The 22,738-nt window shown below is 39.3% G+C and overlaps 1 protein-coding gene across 3 annotated transcripts in view; it reads right to left on the bottom strand.

Annotated features, from left to right (window-relative positions):
* Positions 1-662: 662 nt before the first annotated feature.
* The window catches only part of LOC103558659 (nuclear body protein SP140-like protein), a 60,196-nt gene continuing 38,120 nt past the window's right edge, over positions 663-22,738 (bottom strand). For all 3 annotated transcript variants that reach the window (XM_070620125.1, XM_070620123.1, XM_070620126.1), the window contains 8 exons: positions 11,815-11,919; positions 9,597-9,739; positions 8,380-8,425; positions 5,658-5,775; positions 4,858-4,966; positions 4,476-4,553; positions 4,136-4,252; positions 663-3,321 (listed from right to left, as the gene is read on the bottom strand). In XM_070620125.1, the coding sequence (XP_070476226.1) occupies positions 3,250-3,321; positions 4,136-4,252; positions 4,476-4,553; positions 4,858-4,966; positions 5,658-5,775; positions 8,380-8,425; positions 9,597-9,739; positions 11,815-11,919 (788 nt within the window). In that variant the 3' untranslated portion in view covers positions 663-3,249. The remainder of the gene's footprint in view (positions 3,322-4,135; positions 4,253-4,475; positions 4,554-4,857; positions 4,967-5,657; positions 5,776-8,379; positions 8,426-9,596; positions 9,740-11,814; positions 11,920-22,738) is intronic.

Here is a 22,738-nt window from a genome sequence, read left to right as displayed (position 1 = left end):
TGGCTTGTCAAACATATATTATACATCTCCTTTAGTCATTACCTTAAAGTAAAGAATATACTCTTTGAAGATAAGAATTAATGCCATCCTCCTTATTACACCAGTACTCTTTGAAGATGTCTCCTTCCCATGATGCCAGGGTCATGTTGACCCACTGTGTATGTACTAATCTGTGACAAACATCTCCTTGAACCCCTGAAGAAATGTACCCCTGTCTTATTTGGTATACGCATCTTTGTTTAGAAATGATATATAACTGTGCTTAAAATCGCTCTTCCCTGGAGTGCTTTCTTACCCTGAGAATGCTGTGAATCCTGGGCTACAGTCCTCAGTTTGGCTCAAATAGAACTCTGTTATTTACTATAGAATGATTATTGATTATTTGCATCAATGATAGTATAACATACTTTTACTTCTTTCCCTCTCATGTTTAAAATTTACATATTTTTAATTTTGTGTATCCAATGACAAGTTATTGTATTTATGGCTATTTTTAATACATTTTTTTAACTTTTAAAGTGGAGCTGTAGTGACTTACATACCACCATTACAATATCAGAGAATCTGACTTTGACTGTATATTAACCATCACCAGTGAGTTTTCACATTCTTGTTTTTATGATGTTAATTAGCATCCTTTCATTTCAGCTTGAAGAACACTCTTTAGCATTTTTAAAAATTTTTTATTGAGTTAATGACAGGTTACAATCTTGTGAAATTTCAGTTGTACATTATTGTCTGTCATTCGTGTTGTAGCCATGAACCACCTACCTTCTGCAGAAGCCAGACTGCTGAATCGAATGGAGATGTAATAGGGATTACAACCCCAGCATTCTTAAATCTTTGCAGATGGCACTAATCTCTGTTATTCCCTCACTCCCCAGGAATACAACATGGCTTTCAACTTACTATTTTCACCATGGGAAACTCCAGTTTTAGGGCTTTTCACTTGGCCTTTCCTAAGGTGGTCATTGTTATTTCATAGGTTAAGGAACACTAGCTTAAAGAACCAGTTTGGCCAACTGCTGTGTGTGTCCAGAATATACATTCAGGAACTGGAGAAATGATTGCTGGCTGGCTTTGTGGATCGAATGGACTCACTTTTAGGCAAGACAGTGCTTGACCTCCATACACTGTACTCTAACAGGGGCCATGATGGTGCTTTGGGTCTCCAGGTATTAGCATCAGCTCAGATACTATATCAACAATCCTTAAAAGATCTGTGTATTTTCCTTTGTCTGACATATGGTTACTTGAATAAATATCCATAGGTTTCTTTGGTGAAGAACTGAGGGAATCACCACTATGTAAATTTGCAAAGTTCTTTCTTATTAATCCTGCCCTCATTTCAATCAGCAGGTTCTAGGTCTAAGAAATGGTTGTGGTCTGGAACCAGGCAAAGGATCATCAGTTTTTATTGGGGTAGCTGATCTCAGCCATCTGCCCATCTATTTTTAATCTCTTTTGGTGATATTTTGAGGCAATATTCTTGTTGGCTGCGCATGTGTTTTGCCTGTAAGAACGCTGTGTCCTATTAGCTATCTCCATAGACATCCATGGACGAGGTCGCCCTGGCTGTCATTCTAACCTTGCTGCCCATTACAGAAATTATTTTATCTTGTTCTGACGGTTAAATGCTGCCACCTGGCTCCTGTTACTCTGGAATCCTATCATTTCCATTGTGACTAGGGAATCCAGTTTTGTAAAACATTCCTACATTATTCTGACTTACAGAGGACAGCTCCCACTGAGCATCTCAAGGATGCTGGTGCCTCCTCAGCAGTATGTTCCTTATCACCTTATTAAGTTAGCATCTCTGAAGCCTCCTGAGGAACATAATCACCTGATGGGTGGGTTTTCCAGCTGTGGAGAGTAGAGCCATGCCAACTTCCCTAGGTGTTCAGATCCCATTTTTCCATAGTCTGCCCTGGCACATGCAGTATCTCTACTTTCACTTCATCTAATGTGTACTGTGGCTTATACTAAGCCTTTAAGAGCCACCCAGGGGCATATTAGAGTCATAATCTTTGGCCCTTGCCAGCATAATTAAACTCTGTGGCACAGGAGAGTGCACCTGTATTGACAATTCTCTTTTCCAGTTTCACATTCCACCTTACTCCATCCAGGATCACTCCCAGACACAATCTCCTGGATCCTGCGGATATATGTTGGCCAGTCCTGCAGCTCCATTGCCGTAAAAGCTTTGTTCAGCTAGCAGGACAACCCAGAACTTGCCCAGCTGGGTCATGCTGAGGACTCCACATAGTCTTCATTCAGGCAAGATGGTTGGGAAGGTAGGTGTCTGTCTTCCAACAAGGGGTAGGAGTCTCTTCTGCAGGCCCAGTGGGTTCAAGGGGATCTGGAGTTCAGAGTTCTCATGCGCATCTGCACAGAAAGCCCCATTCTGAGTTTCAGACCTTCACTCCTTCTTTATTGGGGCCCTGACTTTCGCACAAGTGACCATCCTGAGCCTTGAATGCAGACATCTCTGAAATTATGCCATGCTTAACATTAGGGCCTGTGCCAGGCCTTCATTACCATCTGCCTTCTAGTTGTAGGTATGAAGGTCTCTTTGCTTTAGGAGGTGATTAATAGATTTAAGCCTGCCATTTACTCTTTTCAACACATTAGTGGCACTTAGCAACAGTCACCCAAATCCACAGTTCTTACAGTTACTATTTCTCCCTTTGTAAATGCCAGACAACTGCATCGGCTGCTATACCTCTTCCGCTTTATCTCATCCAGTTTCCCACAGGTGAAAGTTTGGCAACTGTACTGTTACAGCATCCCAGGACATCAGTATTCCACCTGTCACCATCTGCTAGACAGTGATCCAACTGCAGAGCCCCATCCTTAGGGCCTGCTTGTTAGGTCCGTTATCTTATGTTGGGTTCTCTAGAAGCAGAGGCTGAGGTAAAGTCTCTTAAGTAAGTGATTTATTGGGAAAGTTCTCTAGGAGAAGTGGGGGAAGCAAGATGTTATGGCGGGAAAAGGTAAGCAAGGATGTGGTGACAGCTGGAGACTAGCTCCAGCCTGATCCCGTGGGGAGCATGGGAACATGAGTCACACCACACGGTTGGTTCCACCTTGGGGCTGGGGCCCGGCTCCAATCCAGGGAGGAGTAACTTGCAGGTGAAGGTGGGTCCATTTGGCCAAAGGCAATATTCTGGGGAGGGGTGGCATCAGCAGCCAACCCTCACAGCAACTTGGGGATGAGAAGCCTGCCCAAAGGGGCACCACCAGCATCCACTACACCAGTGAACTGCTCTCATTTGCTTCCTGTATAGCAAACAGTTCCTTGAAATTCTTCTCAAATTCAGCCTCCATTAGGCCAAAGTCATACAGAAAAAAAAAAGGAACAAAAAAAAAAAAGAAAAAATAATGAACTCCATTACCAGTTAGACAGCTTGCAATTGAGATTGATTAAGACTCTTGTCTTAAACACCCTAAGTTACATTAACCAGGTTAAGCTTAAAAACTCACACAGCTAAGAGTAACTTCTCTTTCCTAAGAGCATGATTATTTCACATCATTGGTCAGAAATGGAAAATCATTATCACACTTGGGGACTCTAACTTAATGGCTGGGTTATTTATTTTAGTGAGAGTTACAAAAGTAATCTGTGTTCTTTGTAACAATTCAAATAGTACAAAAATGTCTAAGTACAATCAGTGGTCTTCCTTTCCTTTAATTACTTCTATTCCCCTCAGCTGATCCCTGTTAACTATAGGGTCCATTCACATGCAACGGAATCTGGAGTTTGGGATTTCGCCAAGTTTCAGTGAATATATTTGGGGAGAGATAAGGAGCACAATATTACTCTTAGATGGAAATCTTCTTCCCCTTAGGTTTGGATTAGGCAGGACTTGACTGTTCTGTGCGCACCTGTCTCCTTTGCAGAGGAGAACGAGCTCTCAGGGGCCTGGGGTTCTGGCTGCAGAGATAGCTTCTGACTCAGTTACTCTACCACAGTGAACTTTTGTCCTTAATGGAAGAAGTCACTCACTTCCAGAACACTTGCTTGTGCAAGCTTGTCATGGGAAGAAGGAAATTGTAAAATTTCCCAGCACCTGAAAATGAGGGCAGAGCAACTCAATGGAAAGAAAATGAAATGGAAGCAGGGAGAGCCACCTACCTCGTAAGATGCCGTGTGGTTCTGAAAGATGAGGCGCAAGTCCTGCACAAACTCTTTTACTTGGGGGTAGCCCTGTTCATTTAGCTGCTTCTTGATTTTGTCCAAACCCATGAGTTCCTTTAGGTTTTGAAAAAAAATATCAATGGGAGAGTTACTAACATAGTTCAAAGTCTGCCTTCTGTGGATTCCTGTAAAATTCAGCAGAATTACATTGAGGTAAAGATAATGACAGCTGGTGTCCTCATTCCCATGAAATTCAGATAACAAATCCCACAGGAGCCTGTTTCAAGGTCAGGTATCATCACGGCAGCCTGTAATCACGGTTCGTGCTGTTACTTACATCATTATTTTGTGGTGTCTTTGCAAAAAGGGAGCTCTCTACACAGCAGTAGATCTTCAAGAGGAGGAACTCACATTTCTGCAAAAGAAGGAGACTGTGAATGAAAAGCAACTTGGAGGGAATGAGCCCATATGAATGCCCAAGGGGAGGCATGGCCATACCAGTCTTTCAGAAGTTTCCTCAAGCATGTTTGGCTCTTGGAAACAGACAAGTATTAGCTGAGTCTTTTTTCTGTAAACAAGTTCTGGTGAGATTGCAGAGTGGTTGAGGCATGGCTCCAAAGAGCAGGCTCCATGTGGGTGCCTTTCCCCTTGCCCTTTACCTGTTTGACTTCTCACATCTGTGCAGAAAGGAGAAGCCTTGGAGTATGAATCTGACTCACCAACTGCTCCTCAGGCCCCATCTGCCTTGCCAGGACCTCAGGTTCCTCGTGACACTGCTGGCTTCCTGAAGACATACTCATCCTGCAGAAGGTGCAAGTCCACAGGATCCTGAGAGGTTGGGCATAAATGAGCAAGGGTAAGGCCCCTGGAAACAGCTACTGTTCCTATGACTGCCACTGTCCTCCTTTCAGGAATGGCCTATAGACACAGCTGGAGGATGAAGAGGACACTTCCCAGAGTTACTCACTTGGGGTCTGAGCCAATGACCCTCCTCCCATTGATGGATTAGCAGGGAGTCTGCGGTGGAGAGTGGTGTCAGGGTGAGTGGTGGGCTCTCCTTTCCCCATCTGAGCTGCTAGGAGAACAAGGAGCCCTGCCTGCCAGGCCTGAGTTTCAGAAATTAGGCCTCAACTCCTGGGGGCCTCGGGCCTCCATCAGCCTGTTGAGAACGTGGCAAAATGAAAGAACCTGGCCAGGTTTCCTGCCTTTTCAGAATAAGCACAGAACACACACAACTGGGATTTCAACCCCTGTGAACAGGAGTCCACACGGGAAAACTTCTAGTAGCATGCATGTTGGCAAAGGATCCAATCACCAGCCTTGGCATCCCCGAGGAGAGCAAAGAACATGACCCCCTGCTGCCAGCATCATTAAACAGCTCTCTGGATCACACTGCTGGACCTGTGCCTATGGCCCTGTTCTTTCCTCATCTAGACACAAGTAGGAACACAGCAGGGGGAGTGTGCATGGTAGGAAGAAGCATTACTAATAAGGATAGAGGGGGCTGCATCTCACGAACCTCTGAGTTTCCACAGGTGGGATGTGACAGTCCTCGTGAAAGGTTTTCAAACAAATATAGCAGCAGAACAGCCTTCCTTCATCCAAGCACACCGCACATTTATCTGTGTTTTCCAGCTAGAAGATAAAACAATGTCCGATCTCCTGTGAGATCCCAGAAGGCCAGCACTATGGGAATCTAGAACTCACTGCCTTTGTGTGAACCTGCCTGGACACTTATATGCTTCTCCCTGAGCTATGAAAGAACAGCGTGGAGTGGAGGTTTCAGAAGAAGAAATCGTGGTCTGCAGTGAAGTTCAGGAGGAGGGATCTGTCCATCAGACCAGAACACTTTTCCCTATAAAATCAGAGATTCTAACACAGAAAGACTAACAACAACAGGATGATTTTACAGGAATCTGAATAAGTTTATTACCTTGCAGATAAAACAAGTTCCTGAATAAAGTGTTAAGTCCATTTGTCTACACCACAATAACTAAACTGACTCATGGAAGGATGATATATTGAGAATTTAATAAGATGGAATAAACTCCAAAGAATGGCCTTTTTAACAAGATTAGGCTCTTAATTCTTTGGCTCTTTGTTTTTTGGCCCAGTTGCACATTTGAATCTTCAGGGGAGAATATATAAAATACTAATGTCCTGGTGCCAACACCAGAGATTTGGAATCAATTGGGCTGGGTTGGGGAACAGGCACTGGTATTCTTAAGTCACAGAATGGCTAATTTTGGTATCAGAATCCTCTGCGGACTTTTAAACAATCCTAATGTCCAAGTCATAGCCCAGACTGATGAAGGCAGAATTTCCTCTAGGATGGGATCCAGGCAATGGTAGTTTTCAAAGGTCTTCATGTGATTCCAGTGTGTAGTCCAAGCTGAGATTTAGCCTGAGCAAAGTCTGATGATTAATGCACGAGGATATTATAAGTCAACGTTAAATGGGCCCGTAATATCTGTCCCAGGAAAAATTATTAACAGGGGTGAGGACACTCTCACTGGAATGGTTGCTGTCTCCTCCCCATGCATTCTTCGCCATGGGTTGTGTGATGTGACCCCATGTCTACGTCCATCCTAAATAAAGGACCACAGGGCCAGGGTTGTGGAATCCATGCACTGCACTTAACCTATTTGATTGTTGCCTCCATAAACTTCTTCCACAGAGGGAGAAATCACTTTCACAGATAGAAAGGAGGTCTTCACAGCCCCTCTGATGGAGCCAAAGGGCATCCAAAGAAGTGACATCAAAGTAAACAATTTTTCCAGTTCAGCTCCTTCTATAGGATACATCAGTCTCCCAAGAGCTTCCTCTCCAACAGCACTATCCTCATGAAGGGCAAATAATTTCTACTTGAGACAAATTCTGTGTGTACACTTTATTGGAATGTAGAAAAGGATGAAAAGGATCAGAAAAAAATGATTTTAGTTGCCTGTCTCATGAAATGATATAGTTATATGTTGCATGATGACGTTGCAGTCTAAGGGACCACATATACAAAGCTGGACTCATAAGATTAGTACCATATAGTCTAGGTGTGTAGTAGGCTACACCATCTAGGTTTGTGTAAGTACTTTAGAGGAGGAAGAAATTTTTCTCTATCCTTCTAGGTTCTTCTGTTGGTCTTAGGTTTAATTGACATGAGACAGATTAACAAAAGAAAACGAACAAAAGTTTAGTAACACATATACATAAGCGAAACCCAGGAAAACTGAGTAACTCACCATATGGCCAAAGCCTCACCTTAAATACTATTTTCAACTAAAAACAAAAGAAGATGTTTGAGGTGGGGAGAGTCGGGGACTTCAAAGGGAAGGAAGGCAATTCACAGGTAGGTGAAAGGAGCAAACATTTGGAAAACAAGTGTTTGTTTGGGCAGCACAGAAATAGAAGAACACAGACGGGAGCCCAGCAAACATGCTTTTCTAGGTTCCTCACTGTCTACCACCTAGTTCATGTTATGTTAAAGTGATAGCTTGCTTCCCGAGACAGGTTTTTTTAAAATCTGAATTCTTTTAGGCAGTTAAGGGGCAGATAAGAAGAAAAACTTTCTGAGTCTTTTATTTCTTAAAAATAATCAGCCTGAAATAATCCTCATGTTAAAGGGACACATTTTGGGGTGGCAAATTTTGATCCCCTACACTACACTCTATGATGTTTGCACAATGATGAAATTGCCTAATGTTTCATTCCTTAGAACATATCCCCATCATTAAGTGACACGTGACTATATATGGTTTCATTAATATCCCAAAATAGAGTATCTACTAGGCCAGGGTCATCTGAATGACTATGAGAAAACTTTTGTTTCATCAGATTTCAATGAAGTTAGAAAATATTAACACTGATGAAAAAAATCTGGGCTTGAGTTGAAGATGACACTATTATGAAATATTTTTATGTATTGCATAATCATATTTGCTTTTCCAATTTTGACATCCTTACAAAATCTGCATCTATAGCTAAAGAACATTCATGAGGTTTATTTTGATGACTCCATATTATCCCCAAGTCAAATGGATTACTGTTCAAAGAAGACCTTGCCTTACATACAACATAATGTTCAAAATTGCAACTCTGAAGAAACAAGTGAAAAAAAAAAAAAGCAGGAGAGATGAGAGGAGGAAGCTTAATTATAATTACCCAATTGAGAAAGCATAAAATAACATGCCATACACGTAAAACCAGTCAGGTGATGAGAACTTGTAAGAAGTTATATAATAATCACCTTTTTTTCTTGGTGTATATTCTTGGAGGTTTAGGCAGAAATCCTTCCTGAAAGATAAAAAGACCCAAGTACATGACTAACCTGTGTTTCTGTTTTGTGAGTCTGGTATTTCCCACCTCCTCTTAAATATTTCTACCTGGACATCCCACTGTCAGTTCAAAAGTCCAGGTGTCTAAATGAGAAACCATCTTCCTTGCCTCACCTGTACTTCTTCTAGACTTCAATAAATGGCAGCTGGAAAATCATCTTTAGAAACTTTTCCCCATCTCTTGTGCTTTTTCTGAAGTTTTAAGAGGTTTTTCTTCACCATCCCTTTGACATCTCTCACCTCCTATCCATTCCCATAAATGCCACTCCAGCTTGAGTCCTTACAGCAGAGCCATTCAATCAACACACACTTATCCCATGCCTACTGAGTGTCACACACTCTGGACAATCTTGGGCACACACAGACCCTAGAGCAGTCTAGAGAGAAAAAGAGAATGCATGGAAGGATAAGTATAAGGTAGTGTAAAAAGGACTTTAGTAGTGGGTTCAGGGGGCCCAGGGAAGGGCTGACCAGGAGCCAGATCAGTCAGGGAATATTATTCAGAGAGGGGTGACGTTTGAGCTGAGCATTGTAGGGTGACTATAGGTTCGTTGGGCTGAAAGACACTGAAGTCATTTCAAGGCCCCATGACTGTCTAAGATAATGTTTTAAATATGTCATTTCACACCTCAGAAGACTTCCCTGGTTCTGCATTGTCTATGTTATGAATTTCAACTCCTTAGCCTGGCATTAAATCTCTCCACAAACAACCCCAATTGATGGATTATGCCTCATCACACACAATCCGTCTACCTCAACCCACAGACCTACTTTATTCGTGGTCCTGGTTTCCATGTCATTCTTTCTCTGAAGTGTCTATTTTCCTCTTGTTTGACTGTACACTGTCTTCTTCTTTCACTGCATAAAGTTGTCTGCATTCACCTTAGTCAGAATGACCTTTCCCTCCTCCAAGCTCCTGCATCTACCCTGACAGAGCCCCTTGTACCACACTGATGTGATGCATTGTACTGAGGCTATGAGTGTGGGACACCTCTCTTTGGCAAGAGGATAAACTCTGGTGCATCGTGGCTTCTGCTATAACTCAACAAATATTTGGTGAACAAATAGTGACCTTATTCTTAGGAAGCAGCAAGGAAAGTCACATCTCCCAGCCCCTGTTACTGGAATACCTCTATCAGCCATCGTAGGGGCCTCCCACCACAGCGCACACTCAGCTTCCAGTTACTTGATTTTTCGTGGCCTCCATTGACTTCAAATTCCCTGAGGGTCATCCAGTCTCCACCTTCACTCTGTATACACTTCACCAAGGTTCCTGTAAAACCAGGGTAAGTTGATCCTGAGACCTCTTGGTCCTCAGAGTTCTGCTGGTGGCCTCCCACTACACTGGATCTGGAGATACCCAATTTGGGCTCAAGAGCAATTGCCAGAGAGTCTGGCCTCTCCTCCCAGACTCCAGAAACCCCAAACCCAACCTATAAGTCCCCTCAAAGGAGATTTCCTGCCTTGTAGCAACATTTCTTTAACCTTTATGCAACAAAAAATTGATAATTATCATCAAAATAAACCTTTTAAAAGTATTCCAAAATCACCCACAAAAGAAAAAACAAGTGATTCTGAAGAGTGAGAGGATTTCAATTTTCTGAGGATACAGAGTCTCCAGATGGCCCTGGGGGCAATGTGGAGACAGAACTTCAAGTTGGACTTGGACCTCAGGTGGGTGTCCTGTGGCTCAAAATAGTACCACAGCAACATCTGTGCCCTAGATTACAACCATTCTTATACAGTTTAATGGCATTATTGAACAGAGATCTTTCTGTCCCTGAAATCCTGGACAGCTGACATTAAAATAATTGTGAAATATTATTCAGTGGAAAATTTAAGTTATATAAAGAAGACAGGCATATGCTTAATGTCATTAGTCACTAGAGAAATACAAATCAAAATCACAACGAGATACTACTTCACATCCACTAGGATGACCATAATAAAAAAGACGGACAATAACAAGTGTTGGTAAGAAGGCAGAGAAATTGGAGCCCTTGTACATTGCTGGTGGGAATATAAACTGGTGCAGCCAACGTGGAGAGTAATTTGCTTTTTCCTCAATAAGTTAAACATAGAATTACCATACAACCCAGCAATTCCACTGCTGGGTATGTGCCCAAAAGAATTGGAAACATATATTCACACAAAAACTTGTACATGAATGTTCAAAATAGCACTATTCATAATAGCCAAAGAGTGGAAAAAAACCAAACTGATGAATGGATAAACTAAATGTGGCATATCTATACTATGGAATATTAAATTATTTGGCAATAAAAAAGAATGAAGTGCAATACTTGCTACTACATGGATGAACCTTGAAAACATCACGCTAAATGAAAGAGCCAGTCACAAGAAGACACATATTATATGAGTCGATTGATATGAAATGCCTCAATAAGGCCAGTTTATAGAGCAGAAAATAGATTAGTTGTTGCTTAGGGCTGGGTGGTGGGGTGAGATGGGAACAGGCGTTGACTGCTAAGAGACATGGAGTTCTCTTTAGTGGGGGACAAAAATGCTCTAAAATTAGATTTTAATGATGGTTGTATAATCTTGTGAATATACAAAAAAATCCCAAACACACCCAACATTGAATCGTACGCTCTAAGTGATGACTTGTATGGTATATGAATTATATCTCACTAAAGCTGCTTAAAAAAGTCATGATGCAAACATTTGATTAATTGGTGTCCATAAACCCATATTAAGAGATGTCTGATATAACATCCATCATAACAGACAATTTTTGTGAAGCTTTATAATTTAAAAAGGCAAATATTTTACATTCTTTATGTGAATTAACTCTCACAGTCACACCATGAAGCAAGTCTTTAGTTATTTTCTCTTTTTTAGTTGAGAAATTTTGGGCTCAGAAAGGGCCCATTCTTTATTCAGATGAATCCATCACTTGGCATAACTGAGGCTGGAATGAGGTTTTCTACTTCGAAATTCTGTGATCTTCTCACTACGTCAAGCACCCTGCCCTGGTGGTGATGATCCAGAAAGGTAAGAGGATATGAAGGTGGAGGCTGAGGGCCTCTTCCCTTTTGTTTCTGATTCAAAGTAAAATATGCAATATTTTCCATCTATAGGTTGAAGTGCTTGCACTTCTCTTTGGTTGTTTGGGCATCCCCATAGACACTTCCATGTGGAGGGAGCACTTAACGTGTGTGATTTCTTAAAGCATGAAAATACTATTCTTAGGGCTCCCTTCCTCCTTCTCTCAAGCCAAACTGGGGCTCCAATTCCTTAAAGATGTGTAATTCAGATGGGTAATTCCATCACTTCTGTGATTCTTTCAGATAGAAGTTGCAAATTAAAGTAGACCTTGAAACCCACCTCGTTTCAATTTTCTCTTATATAACATCCCCTTTGCCTGACCACAGGTCACAGGAAGTATTTCAGAGTGGAAATTCACATTTTCATTTCTGTCCATTCTTGACCCTGAAAGAGAAGATTTCTTCATTATGTCTCATTTTGCGATTGTACATGCATCCTTCCTCCCCTGTTGGGGTCATTCCTATAAAGACACAGGGGCAATTAGGAAACTATTCCACAAATCTCTAGAATTTCGGTCTTTCTTCCAGTGGTATTTTTGGTACATAACATACATAGACAGAATGTCTACTTTGACTTCACTTCTCAAATCTCACACAAAACAGAATGCTTTAGCAGAGAAGCCAGGCATCAATAAAACTGTCTTAACTCCCAATCTAGTCAGCCTCACTGATTCTTACAGGACAACAAAACATACAGCTTCTGTCATGTTCTGAAGGGAACTCTCCAGCAATACTATTTCACTGCAGTTAGGTAGCTAGAGACAAAGTGAGAGACCATACTTGTATCTCTCTATTTGAGCCCTGACTGAGTGAGAAGAGAGAGGATAATGGGGTAACCTAATGGAGATGGTGTCTGCCTTCTATTTGTGTTTTCTACTTTCCTTCATTTCTCTCTCACATCAGCTTTCTCCATAGCTGAAAGAAGAGCTCAAGAAGCTCTAGAACAATCTGCAAATTGCATGGCTGGCTAGATCATTTGCAGAGTGACAATGGTGTGCCCTTTATCAAGAGCTACACCCAATGCACTGACTGTCTGACTCTATATCCTCATCTCTTCCCTTCCACACTCTTCTGTACAGCTCTTTGGTCATCGAAGGCAGCTGTCCCCAGGAAGGAATCAGCTCCTTCCTGAATCGTGATCAGGACAAAAGCGGTGAGGGATTAATGGTATATAGACCAGTTCCAAAAATTCAAGATTCTTTTCTGACTACTGCTGGAAATGATGGTTGCTTCCCCAACCAGCATAGAGGGCACAGCCTTCAGAGTGCCTGGGGGATTCAGATTTAAATTTGACTATATTTTATGGAAATGCCTTTGCTCTGCTTATATCTGACCCTTCTGGATGAAAGCTGAGAATAGGAGATGATTGGGAAAGAAAGATGAAGTTATAGGCACTGGAATGGCACACACAGATTTTGTGGCACTGAAGGAAGAGCAAAAATCCAGGTATCTAAGGAGGGAACACCCTAAACCCTAGGAGGGACAGGAAATGGAGGAACCTTAATGACATCTATCTTTTGGAACTGCCCTGAATCCCTCTTTCAGAAGGAAACTGCCCTGGTACACCTCTTCTACCACGGAGATGCTGAGTCTGCCATTCTGTACCAGAATCAAGAAAACAGACACTAGAAACAGTGTCTGCACATTCCATGCAGAATACCTCCAGACATTATCCCCACCCTGATTCTTAGTCATCCAGTGGAGGGTTGCAGGGGGAAGAACGCCTTCTGGTGGGTATCATGGGCAAAAAGAACAGACTGGATAGACTGTCCTCAGGCAGTGTTCCTCCCTCCACCTCCCCGCCCCACCCCAATCAATGACTAGATCCAATAAATGGAGCTAGGAACTCTAAGCCTCTACAGCTGGCCAAGGGCCCACATTGGAGGTACTGTCTACCTTCACCCTGGCTGATGTATGTCTGCTTAGGGACCTCAACAATTGTAAATGCTTCCCTTTCAGGAGCACCATGTGTGCCCTTGGGATTGTACTTCTTGTGTGAAAGCCAGGCATTCACTTGCCTCCTTTATGCAAACACGTGACTTGCACAGCAAGGGTGGTCATAAAAGACCCAAAACCATTTACGGTTTATGAAATTTATTAGATGCTGCAGGAAACAAATTGAATGGATTTGGTCCCGGCCTCCATTGGTCAGATTAATCAGAATGGCTATTGGAGTGGTTTCTTTATGGGGAAATTTGCCACAATCTGCTGTGTGAGGTGAATTTGTTGGGAGGCAATTCATGGCATTTCCACATGCCTCAGAGTATCTTTTCAAGGATGTTTGAATAGCAAACAGCCTTGGAAGCTAGAATTAATGTGGCCCTCCAGGTCAGATGGCGGATTTGTTTCCTGACCAGTATAAAATAGAGAACATATCCCTCCTTAGAAATATATCAGGATAATAAAGTCTCTCTTGGATCCTCAGAGATTTGCTTAACTTCCAGGGTGATGGTCATGTTCTGTATGTTGATAAAGATTTAGATTCTACAGGGAAATGCTTTAATCAGAACTCATAACATGATATACTTAATATTTGTGCATCTCATTGTAAATTTTAGCTAAAAAAGAAAAAGAAGATAATTGTGAACAAATATTGAACTCCAATTAATGATAGGCATGCTGAAGTATTTGGGGGGAAGTGTACTGATGTCTGCAACTTTGTAATATTTCCATCTTAAAGATGGGTTAGTGAATGGGTAGAGAAATGGATAGATGGGCAGAAATGTGGTAAAGCAAGAATGGTACAATGTTAATTGTAAATCTATGTAAAAGTATAATGGGGCTTATGGTAAAATTTCCCAATTTTTCCATACCTTTCAAATTTTAATAATTCAGTGATGTGGAAAAGAGCTTTTGGAGAGAAAGGAAAGATTATTAACCAAGAAATGACAGTCACAGTAAAAGAAGAATTTTCATCAGCTACACAATAGATTACAGAAGACCTTGCAGTAATCACTTTACTGTACCGAGGAGAAATAAATGTCAACCTAGAATTTTTAAACTTGTTAAAAAAATTCTATCAAAATAAAGACAAATTTGCATATACAACACTTAGTGGGTTTACCACTTAGAGATCATCACTAAAAGAACCAGTGATTTAATTCAGCTAGACAAAAAGTGAAACCAAAGAAAAGAAACAATGATGATAAAAAAATCATTTAAATAATTATTGACTGCAAAAGTGATAACAGTTTCAAAATTTATAATTAAAAGAAAATTAATAAGAAAATGTTAAAGAAAAATAGCTTAAGTATGGAAATGAGATGTTCAATTTGTAGGGAATCTATGCTAAGACCCTCGTCATCTTTTGAGGTCAGGGCGTGGTTAAAGAGATTACTGAAATTTTATCTCCAATTTCCAAACCAGCAGAGGAAAACGGTGGAATACAAAATTTGATCTCAATCCATCAGAAAGCAGGAAAAAGACACAAAAACACAGAAAAAGAATGGTCAGCAATAATATAGAATATGTAAGTTCACATATATCAGGAATCATAATAAAAGAAACAAATAAAAATTAACTATTAAAAGGATAATTAGGATTATTAGGATAATCAGGGAAGATTACAAAAAACTGAATATCACAAGAGACATAAAACAAATCTGCATAGGAGGGTTTTATGAAAAGGGAGCAAAAAACATAAAAGTTAATGCAACAATCTTAGCACTCTGAAAAAGAGATTTTTAAGGCAAAAAGCATTAATAAGAATGAAGAGGAACGCTGTCTAATAATAAAAGAAAAAAATCCACTGTTATAACAATTGTGGATAGCTTCAAAGTACTTAAAGTAAAACAACAGAACATGGAGGGATTGGTAAATACAAAATCATGGGAGAAGTTAACACATCTCTATACATACCTGATGGAACAAATACAATCTAATTTACTATGGATATAGAAGATTTAAACAACAAAGTTGTGCTTAATAAAGACGATGTATATGAGGAGAAGCCCGAGCCCAACGAATAGTTCAAATGTACATTATTTTAAAATGACATAGAATATTTACAAATATCGATCACATAGTAGATTCCAAAAGGCTTTAACAAATTTTAAAGAATTGATGAGGTCAGTTCTTCATATTGTTTTCCAGATATTCATTTTCCATTCCTAATTTACTAACAGTATATCTGCATTCTGGAGACATCTAGACAAAATATCATAGTTCATAACTTCCTTTATAACTGGCATGACCACCAGTTTAAGATTTGATGAGTAAGATGAGAGCAGAATATTGTGTGGGAGGGAGGGAACTCTAGGAAAGCTTCACACAAAAAGGATAGACCTCTGGGGAAGATATCTTTCACCCTTCATCATTTCTCCTTTGGGGGCCTGGAACATGGACCAATGGCTGGAGCTCAGCAGGTACCTTGCACAATGACGTTTTGAAAGTGGCTAACTGAAAGATAGAAGTTTCAAAATGCACAGGGCCTAATGTAGCCAAAACAACTTTGAAAAGGAGAAACAAAATTGGAGGCCTTATTACCTGATTTCAGGGCTTATTATGAAGCTATAGTAATAAATGGTGTCATACTGACATAAAGATATATAGACATATAGATAAATAGAACAGAAAAGGAAGTCCAGAAAAACACCAAGACTCGTAGGCCAACTGACTTTCAAAAAGGATGTGAAAGCAATTAATTTAATGTAGAAAGGATAATCTTTTCAACAAATGGTGCTGGAACAATTAGATATCCATATGCCAAAAAATAAAGAATCCTTACCTTACATCACATGTAAAAATGAACTCAAACTGGATCACAGATCCAAATGCAAGAGCTAAACCATACAACTTCTTGACAAAACGTAAGCTCTTGAGTTAGGCAAAGATTTCTTAAATAAAACCCAAAATTACAGATTATAAAAGAAAAACCTGTTAAATTAGACTTCATCAAAATTTTTAAAATTTCGCTCTTCAACAGATACCGGTAAGAAAATGAAAAGGTAAGCTACAGATTGTAAGACCATAACTAACAAAGAACTTGAATCCAGAATACATAAATAGTGCTTTCATCTAAAAAAATAAAGCGATAACTCAATTGAACATGGGCAAAAGATTTGAATAGACACTTCACCAAATGAGATCTATGGGTGGCAAGTAAGTACATGAAAAGATGCTCAGCATTATTAATCATTAGGAAAATGCACATTAAAACTACAGTGAGATACAATTACATACCCACTAAGGATGGCTAAAATTAAAAACACTAAGAATACCAAGTACCGGTGAGTATGTGAAGCAATTGGAATTTTCAATACATTGCTAGTGGGAATGTAGAAAAGTATAAACCACTTTGAAAAACATTTTGGCAGATTCAGAAAATGTTAAACATGCACTCATGTTCATATGACTCAGTAGTACTAATCCTAGGTATTTATCCAAGAAAAATTAAAGCATGTCCACCCAAATATTGTATAAACATGTCCCTAGTAGCTTTTTTTGTAATAGCTCCAAATTGGAAACAGCTTATTGCCTATCAACAGGTGACTAGATAAACAATCTGCTGTATATCCATATAATGGAATACTTCTCAGCAATAAGAATGGAGTAACTACTGATACACACAGCCATCTGGATATGTCTCAAAAGCATTAAGCTAAGCGAAGGGAGACAGACTTAAATAAACTATATATTGTATGGATTCATTTATATGAAATTCCAGAAAAAAACTACAGTGATAAATACAGATCAGCTGCTGTCAAGAGCCAGAATGGGAAGAGGGAAACAAGGGGACCTTAGTGGGCAATGGAAATGTTCTATGTCGTGATGGTGGTAGTATTTACATGACTATACACAGTTGTTAAAACATATCCAGTTGAAGGGTTAAAGTGATGAATTCTATTGTATGTAAATTATATCTCAATAAAGCTGACAAGAAAAGTAAAAACATGCACAATCTATGTAAAGAAAACTATAAAACTTTGTTGAAGGACAGAAAAGTTGACCTAAATAAATGCATAGTTCATTTTCCTTGTAAAAATCTCAATTCTACCCAAATTAATCTGCAAATTCATTATATTTTCAAAGTCCCAATGGAATTGGGGAGGTATTAGGAGAAAGTCTTGATTTGATTCTAAATCCACAGTGAGTGAGCCAGAATTACTGAAAATCTGAAATCTTTTTTTCTGTTGTGCCTCACTGTGTCTTTTATTTTTTTTCTTTGCAACAGAAGATATACTGAGTAGGAACAGCAAAATTTACTGTAAAGTTTGTAATTAAACCAACTGCAATTGGCACTGGAATAGAAATAAACAGAGCAGTGTTTCAGAATCGAGTGCAGGCACAGATCCATGAATACAGGACAGGCACATAAAAGGACATTGCAATTCATGAAGAAAAAAGTGTTGGGGTGATTTCTAGTAATTACTACCTCACATCACTCACAAAGAGGTGAATCCCATGGGAATTACAGATTTAAACATTAAAAAGTATTAAGTACTTAAAATATTCTGGAAGCAAATATAAAGTATTTTTAAAATATTGAGGTGGAAAATATCCTTATAAATTTTATATAAAACCTAGAATCCATATAGGAAAAGCCTGATAGATTTGAATGCACAAAATTTTCATAATTCTCTGGGATGAAATATACAATGACAAACCTAAAAAGTCACATCAAGTGAGACAAAATATTAACAACACATATAGGCAAAATTTCATATATATTATATATTAGTATTCCTATTCATATTCGGCTTGGTTACAAAAAAACCCAGGAAACCACCAACATAACAGCAACACTGGCACAATATATACCACGCATTTTTGGAAGAAGAAAAACAAATGACCAAAAACCAATGAAAAATGTTCAACCATAGCAAAAAATTATAGTAATGTAAATTAATGTACTGATTTAAAGTAAGGGAAATGTAACAGTATGAATAGATTTATTTAGGTATATGACAATTTCAAATGTGTTAATAAATGCATAGAAAAAATACATCAAAGTTTACAAAGATATATATTTTTGTGTGTATCAGGAAGATTGGCCCTGAGGAAGACTGTTGTTGAGCTAAAAACCTTGCCAATCTTCCTCTATTTTATGTGGGATGCCACCGCAGCGTGGCTTGATGAGCAGTGCTCAGTCCTTGCCCAGGATCCAAACCTGTGGACCCCGGGCTACCAAAGTGGAGCATGTGAACTTAACCACTGTGCCACCAGGTTATTCCCTACAAAGATATTTTTTTTAAAAATCCGAAAAACAAAACTTAAAGATGTGAGTATTCTATGAAATTACAGGGCAAGAGCTCAGGATGGCAGTGTAGGAGGACCTTGAACTCATCCTCTCCTGCAGACACAACAAACTTATAGCTGTGTATGGAATACTTTTCCTCTGAAGAGGACCTGAGAACTAGATGAACAGCACCTCCATGATGGAAAACAAAAGAGATGTAATGAGAAGGGTAAGAGAGGCAGAGACATGGCCTCACCTGGGACCCCATCCCAGGCACAGTGACCCACAATTGGGGGGCAACCCCCAAAAACCATGGAAGGCTCACTCAAGGAGTAAAGGGATAGTGTCCCACATCAGGCACCCAGACCCTTGTGACCAGCAACAGAAAGACAAGCCCTCAAAAATGTCTGGTTTTGAAAATCAGTGATGGTTAAGACCAGGAGAACCATAGAATTATAGAAAAATGAGGCCTGCTTGTAAAAGGCTCATGCAGAGATCCACTTAACCTGAGATCCAGCACAAAAGCAATGGTTTGAAAAGTGCCTGGACCATAAAGGAGGGAGACCCACTCACTAAACTGAAAGCAGCTGCTAGAGAGGTAGGACCCTGCTAGGACTTTGTCTGGGGAAGAAAGCACTGGTGGACACCATTTTTGCAACTTCATCATAACTTGCTGTTGCTGGAACCAAGGGTGCCACTTTTGGGCCAACCCTCTACCTACTAGCACCGAAGGGCATGTCCTGCCCATCCCGTACCACAGCTGAGTCACAATTAGACGAAGCAGGTGCATGAGTTCCTCCCGTCTAGCACTGCAGCTGAGCCACAACCTCAACCTCCCAGCATAACAATGGGGTGTAACTGGGCTGGGTGAATGCTGTGTACCCCGCCCACCCTGCACTATAGCCAAGGCCCTACAACAGATGACAGACACATGCAGCCCACAAGAGGGAGGTTCATAGAGTGCCTGGCTCTGGTGATCCAGGGTTACTGTGCTTCTGGGCCACACTGAACATCTATATAAGACTGAAGGCTGTAGCTACTTCACCTAATATATATAGACAAACACAGGGAGACAGGTAAAATGAGGAGACAGAGGAATTTGTTCCAAACCAAAGAACAAGGAAAATCCCCAGAAAAAGACCTTAATGAAACAAAGATAAGCAACATACCTGATAAACAGTTCAAAGTAATGACCATAAAGATGCTCCTTGAACTTGGGAGAAGAATGGATGAACACAATGAGAACTTCAACAAAGAGACAGAAAATATAAGAAGGTACCAAACAAAAGTTATTATTAGGGGCTGGCCTTGTGGTGTAGTGGTTAGGTTCACACGCTCCTCTTCAGTGACCTAAGGTTTGCTGGTTCGGATCCCCGGCATGGACCTATACACCGCCCACCAAGCTATGCTGTGATGGCATCCTACATACAAAATAGAGGAAGATTGGCATAGATACTAACTCAGAGACAATCTTCCTCAAGCAAAAAGAGGAAGATTCACAACAGATGGTAGCTCAGGGCCAATCTTCCTCACTTAAAAAAAAGTTATAATTAAACTGAAAAATACACTAGAGGGGCTCAACAGCAGAACAGATAAAATGGAAGCATGAATCAGTGAGCTGGAAGACAAAACAATGGAATTCACCCTGACAGAGCAGCAAAATGAAAAAAGAATTTAAAAAAGTGAGGATACTTTGAGGGACCTGTGGGATGACATCAAGCCAAATTATGTTTGCATTATAAGGGTCTCAGAAGGAAAAGAGAGAGAGAAAGAGCCAGGGAAACTATTTGAAGAAATAATACGTAACAAATTCCCTAATCTGGGTAAACAGACACCCAGATCCAGGAAGCCCAGAGAGTTCCAAAGAAGACAAACCCAAAGAGAAACATATCAAGACACATTATAATCAAAATAGTAAAAGTTAAGGATAAAGAGAGAATCTTAAAAGCAGCAAGAGAAAAACAATTTACTATGTACAAGGGAAATCCCATAAGGCTATTAGCAGATTTTTCAGAAAAAACTTTACAGGCCAGAAGGGAATAGGATTATGTATTCAAAGTGCTGAAAGGAAAAAAACTCCCAACCAAGAATTCTCTACCAGGTAAGGTTATCATTTAGAATTGAAGGAGAGATTAAAAGTTTTCCAGACAAACAAAAGCTAAAGGAGTTCATCACCACTGAACCAACCTTACAAGAAATGTTAAAGGGACTTCTCTAAGCTAAAAAGAAAAGGAACTAATTAATAATACAAAAACATAGAAAAGTAAAAATCTCACTGGAAAAGGTAAATAAATAATAAAAGTAGTGGGTCAATCACTTATAAACCAAGTTTGAAGACTGAAAGACAAAAACAAAATTAACTAAAATTACAATAATTAAAGGATACACAAAATAAAAAGATGTAAAATGTGTCATCAAAAATATAAAAACAGAAGAGGAAAGTAAAAATGTAAACTTTTAGGATGTGTTCAAGTTTAAGTTGTTATCAACTTAATAGAGACTGTTATACACACAGGATGGTGCATGTGAACCTCATGGTAATCACAAAGAATAAACTTACAGTAAATACACAAAAGAAAAAAAGAAAGATGTCTAAACGTAACACTAAAGAAAACCATCAAACCACAAGGGAAGAGAGAAAGAAAAGGAAGGAACAGAGGGGAACCACAAAAACAGCCAGAAAGCAATGAACAAAATGGTAATAAATACACTCATCAATAATTACTTTAAATGTAAATGGACTGAATTCTCCAATCAAAAGAAATAAGGTGGCTGAATGGATAAAAAAACAAGACCCATCTATATGCCACCTGCAAGAAACTCATTTCAGACCAAAAGACACACACAGACTGAAAGTGAAGGGATAGAAAAAGATATACCATGAAAATGGAAATGAAAAGAAAGCTTGGATAGCAATACTTATATCAGACAAAATAGACTTTAAAACAAAAACTGTAACAAAAGACAAAGAAGGATGTTACATAAGGATAAAGGGGCCAATCCAACAAGAGGATATAATATGTGTAAATATTTATTCACTCAACATAGGAGCACTAAAATATATAAAGCAATTATTTACAGACGTAAAGGGAGAAATTGACAGCAACACAATAATAAAAGAGGTCTTTAATACCCCATTTACATCAATGGCTAGATCATCCAGACAGAAAATCAACAAGGAAACATTGGCCTCAAATGACACATTACACTAGATCAACTTAATTGGTATATACAGAACATTCCATCCCAAAAGAGCAGAATACACATTCATTTCAAATGCACATGGAACATTCTCCAGGATAGATCACATGTTGGGCCAGAAAACAAGTGTGAATAAATTTTAAAAGACTGAAATCTTATCAAGCATCTTTTCCAACCAGAATGATGTAAAACTAGAAATCAATTTCAAGAAGAAAACTAGAAAAAACACAAACATATGGAGACTAAACAACAGGCTATTAAACAACCCATGGATCAATGAAGAAATCAAAGAATAAATCAAATGATAAGGGAAACACAATGTTCCAAAATCTTTGGGATGCAGCAAAGGTTGTACTAAGAGGGAAGTTCATAGCAATACAGGCCTACTTCAAGAAAGGAGAAAAATCTCAAAACGTTCTTATTTTACATCTAAAGTAACCAGAAAAAAGGGAACAAAAAAAGCCCAAAGTGAATAGAAGGAAGAAAATAATTAAGATCAGAGTGGAAATAAATGAAATAGAGACTAAAAAGAAAAAAAAAAGAAAAAAGTCAATGAAACAAAGAACTGGTTCTTTGAAAAGATAAACAAAATCATTAAACTTTTAACCAAATTTATCAAGAAAAAAAGGGAGAGGGCCTAAATAAATAAAATCAGAAATAAAAGAGAAGTGAAAATCAATACCACAAAAATACAAAAGATCATAAGAGAATAGTATGAACAATTATACACCAATAAATGAGACAACCTAGAAGAAATGGATAAATTCCTAGAAACTTACAATCTTTTATGATTGAATCATGAAGAAATAGAAAATATGAATAGACC

This window comes from Equus przewalskii, chromosome 5 (genome assembly GCF_037783145.1).
Source record: "Equus przewalskii isolate Varuska chromosome 5, EquPr2, whole genome shotgun sequence".
Lineage (NCBI taxonomy): Eukaryota > Metazoa > Chordata > Mammalia > Perissodactyla > Equidae > Equus > Equus przewalskii.
Note: the sequence above shows the minus strand (reverse complement) of the source record. Positions and strands in the feature narration are given on the sequence as shown.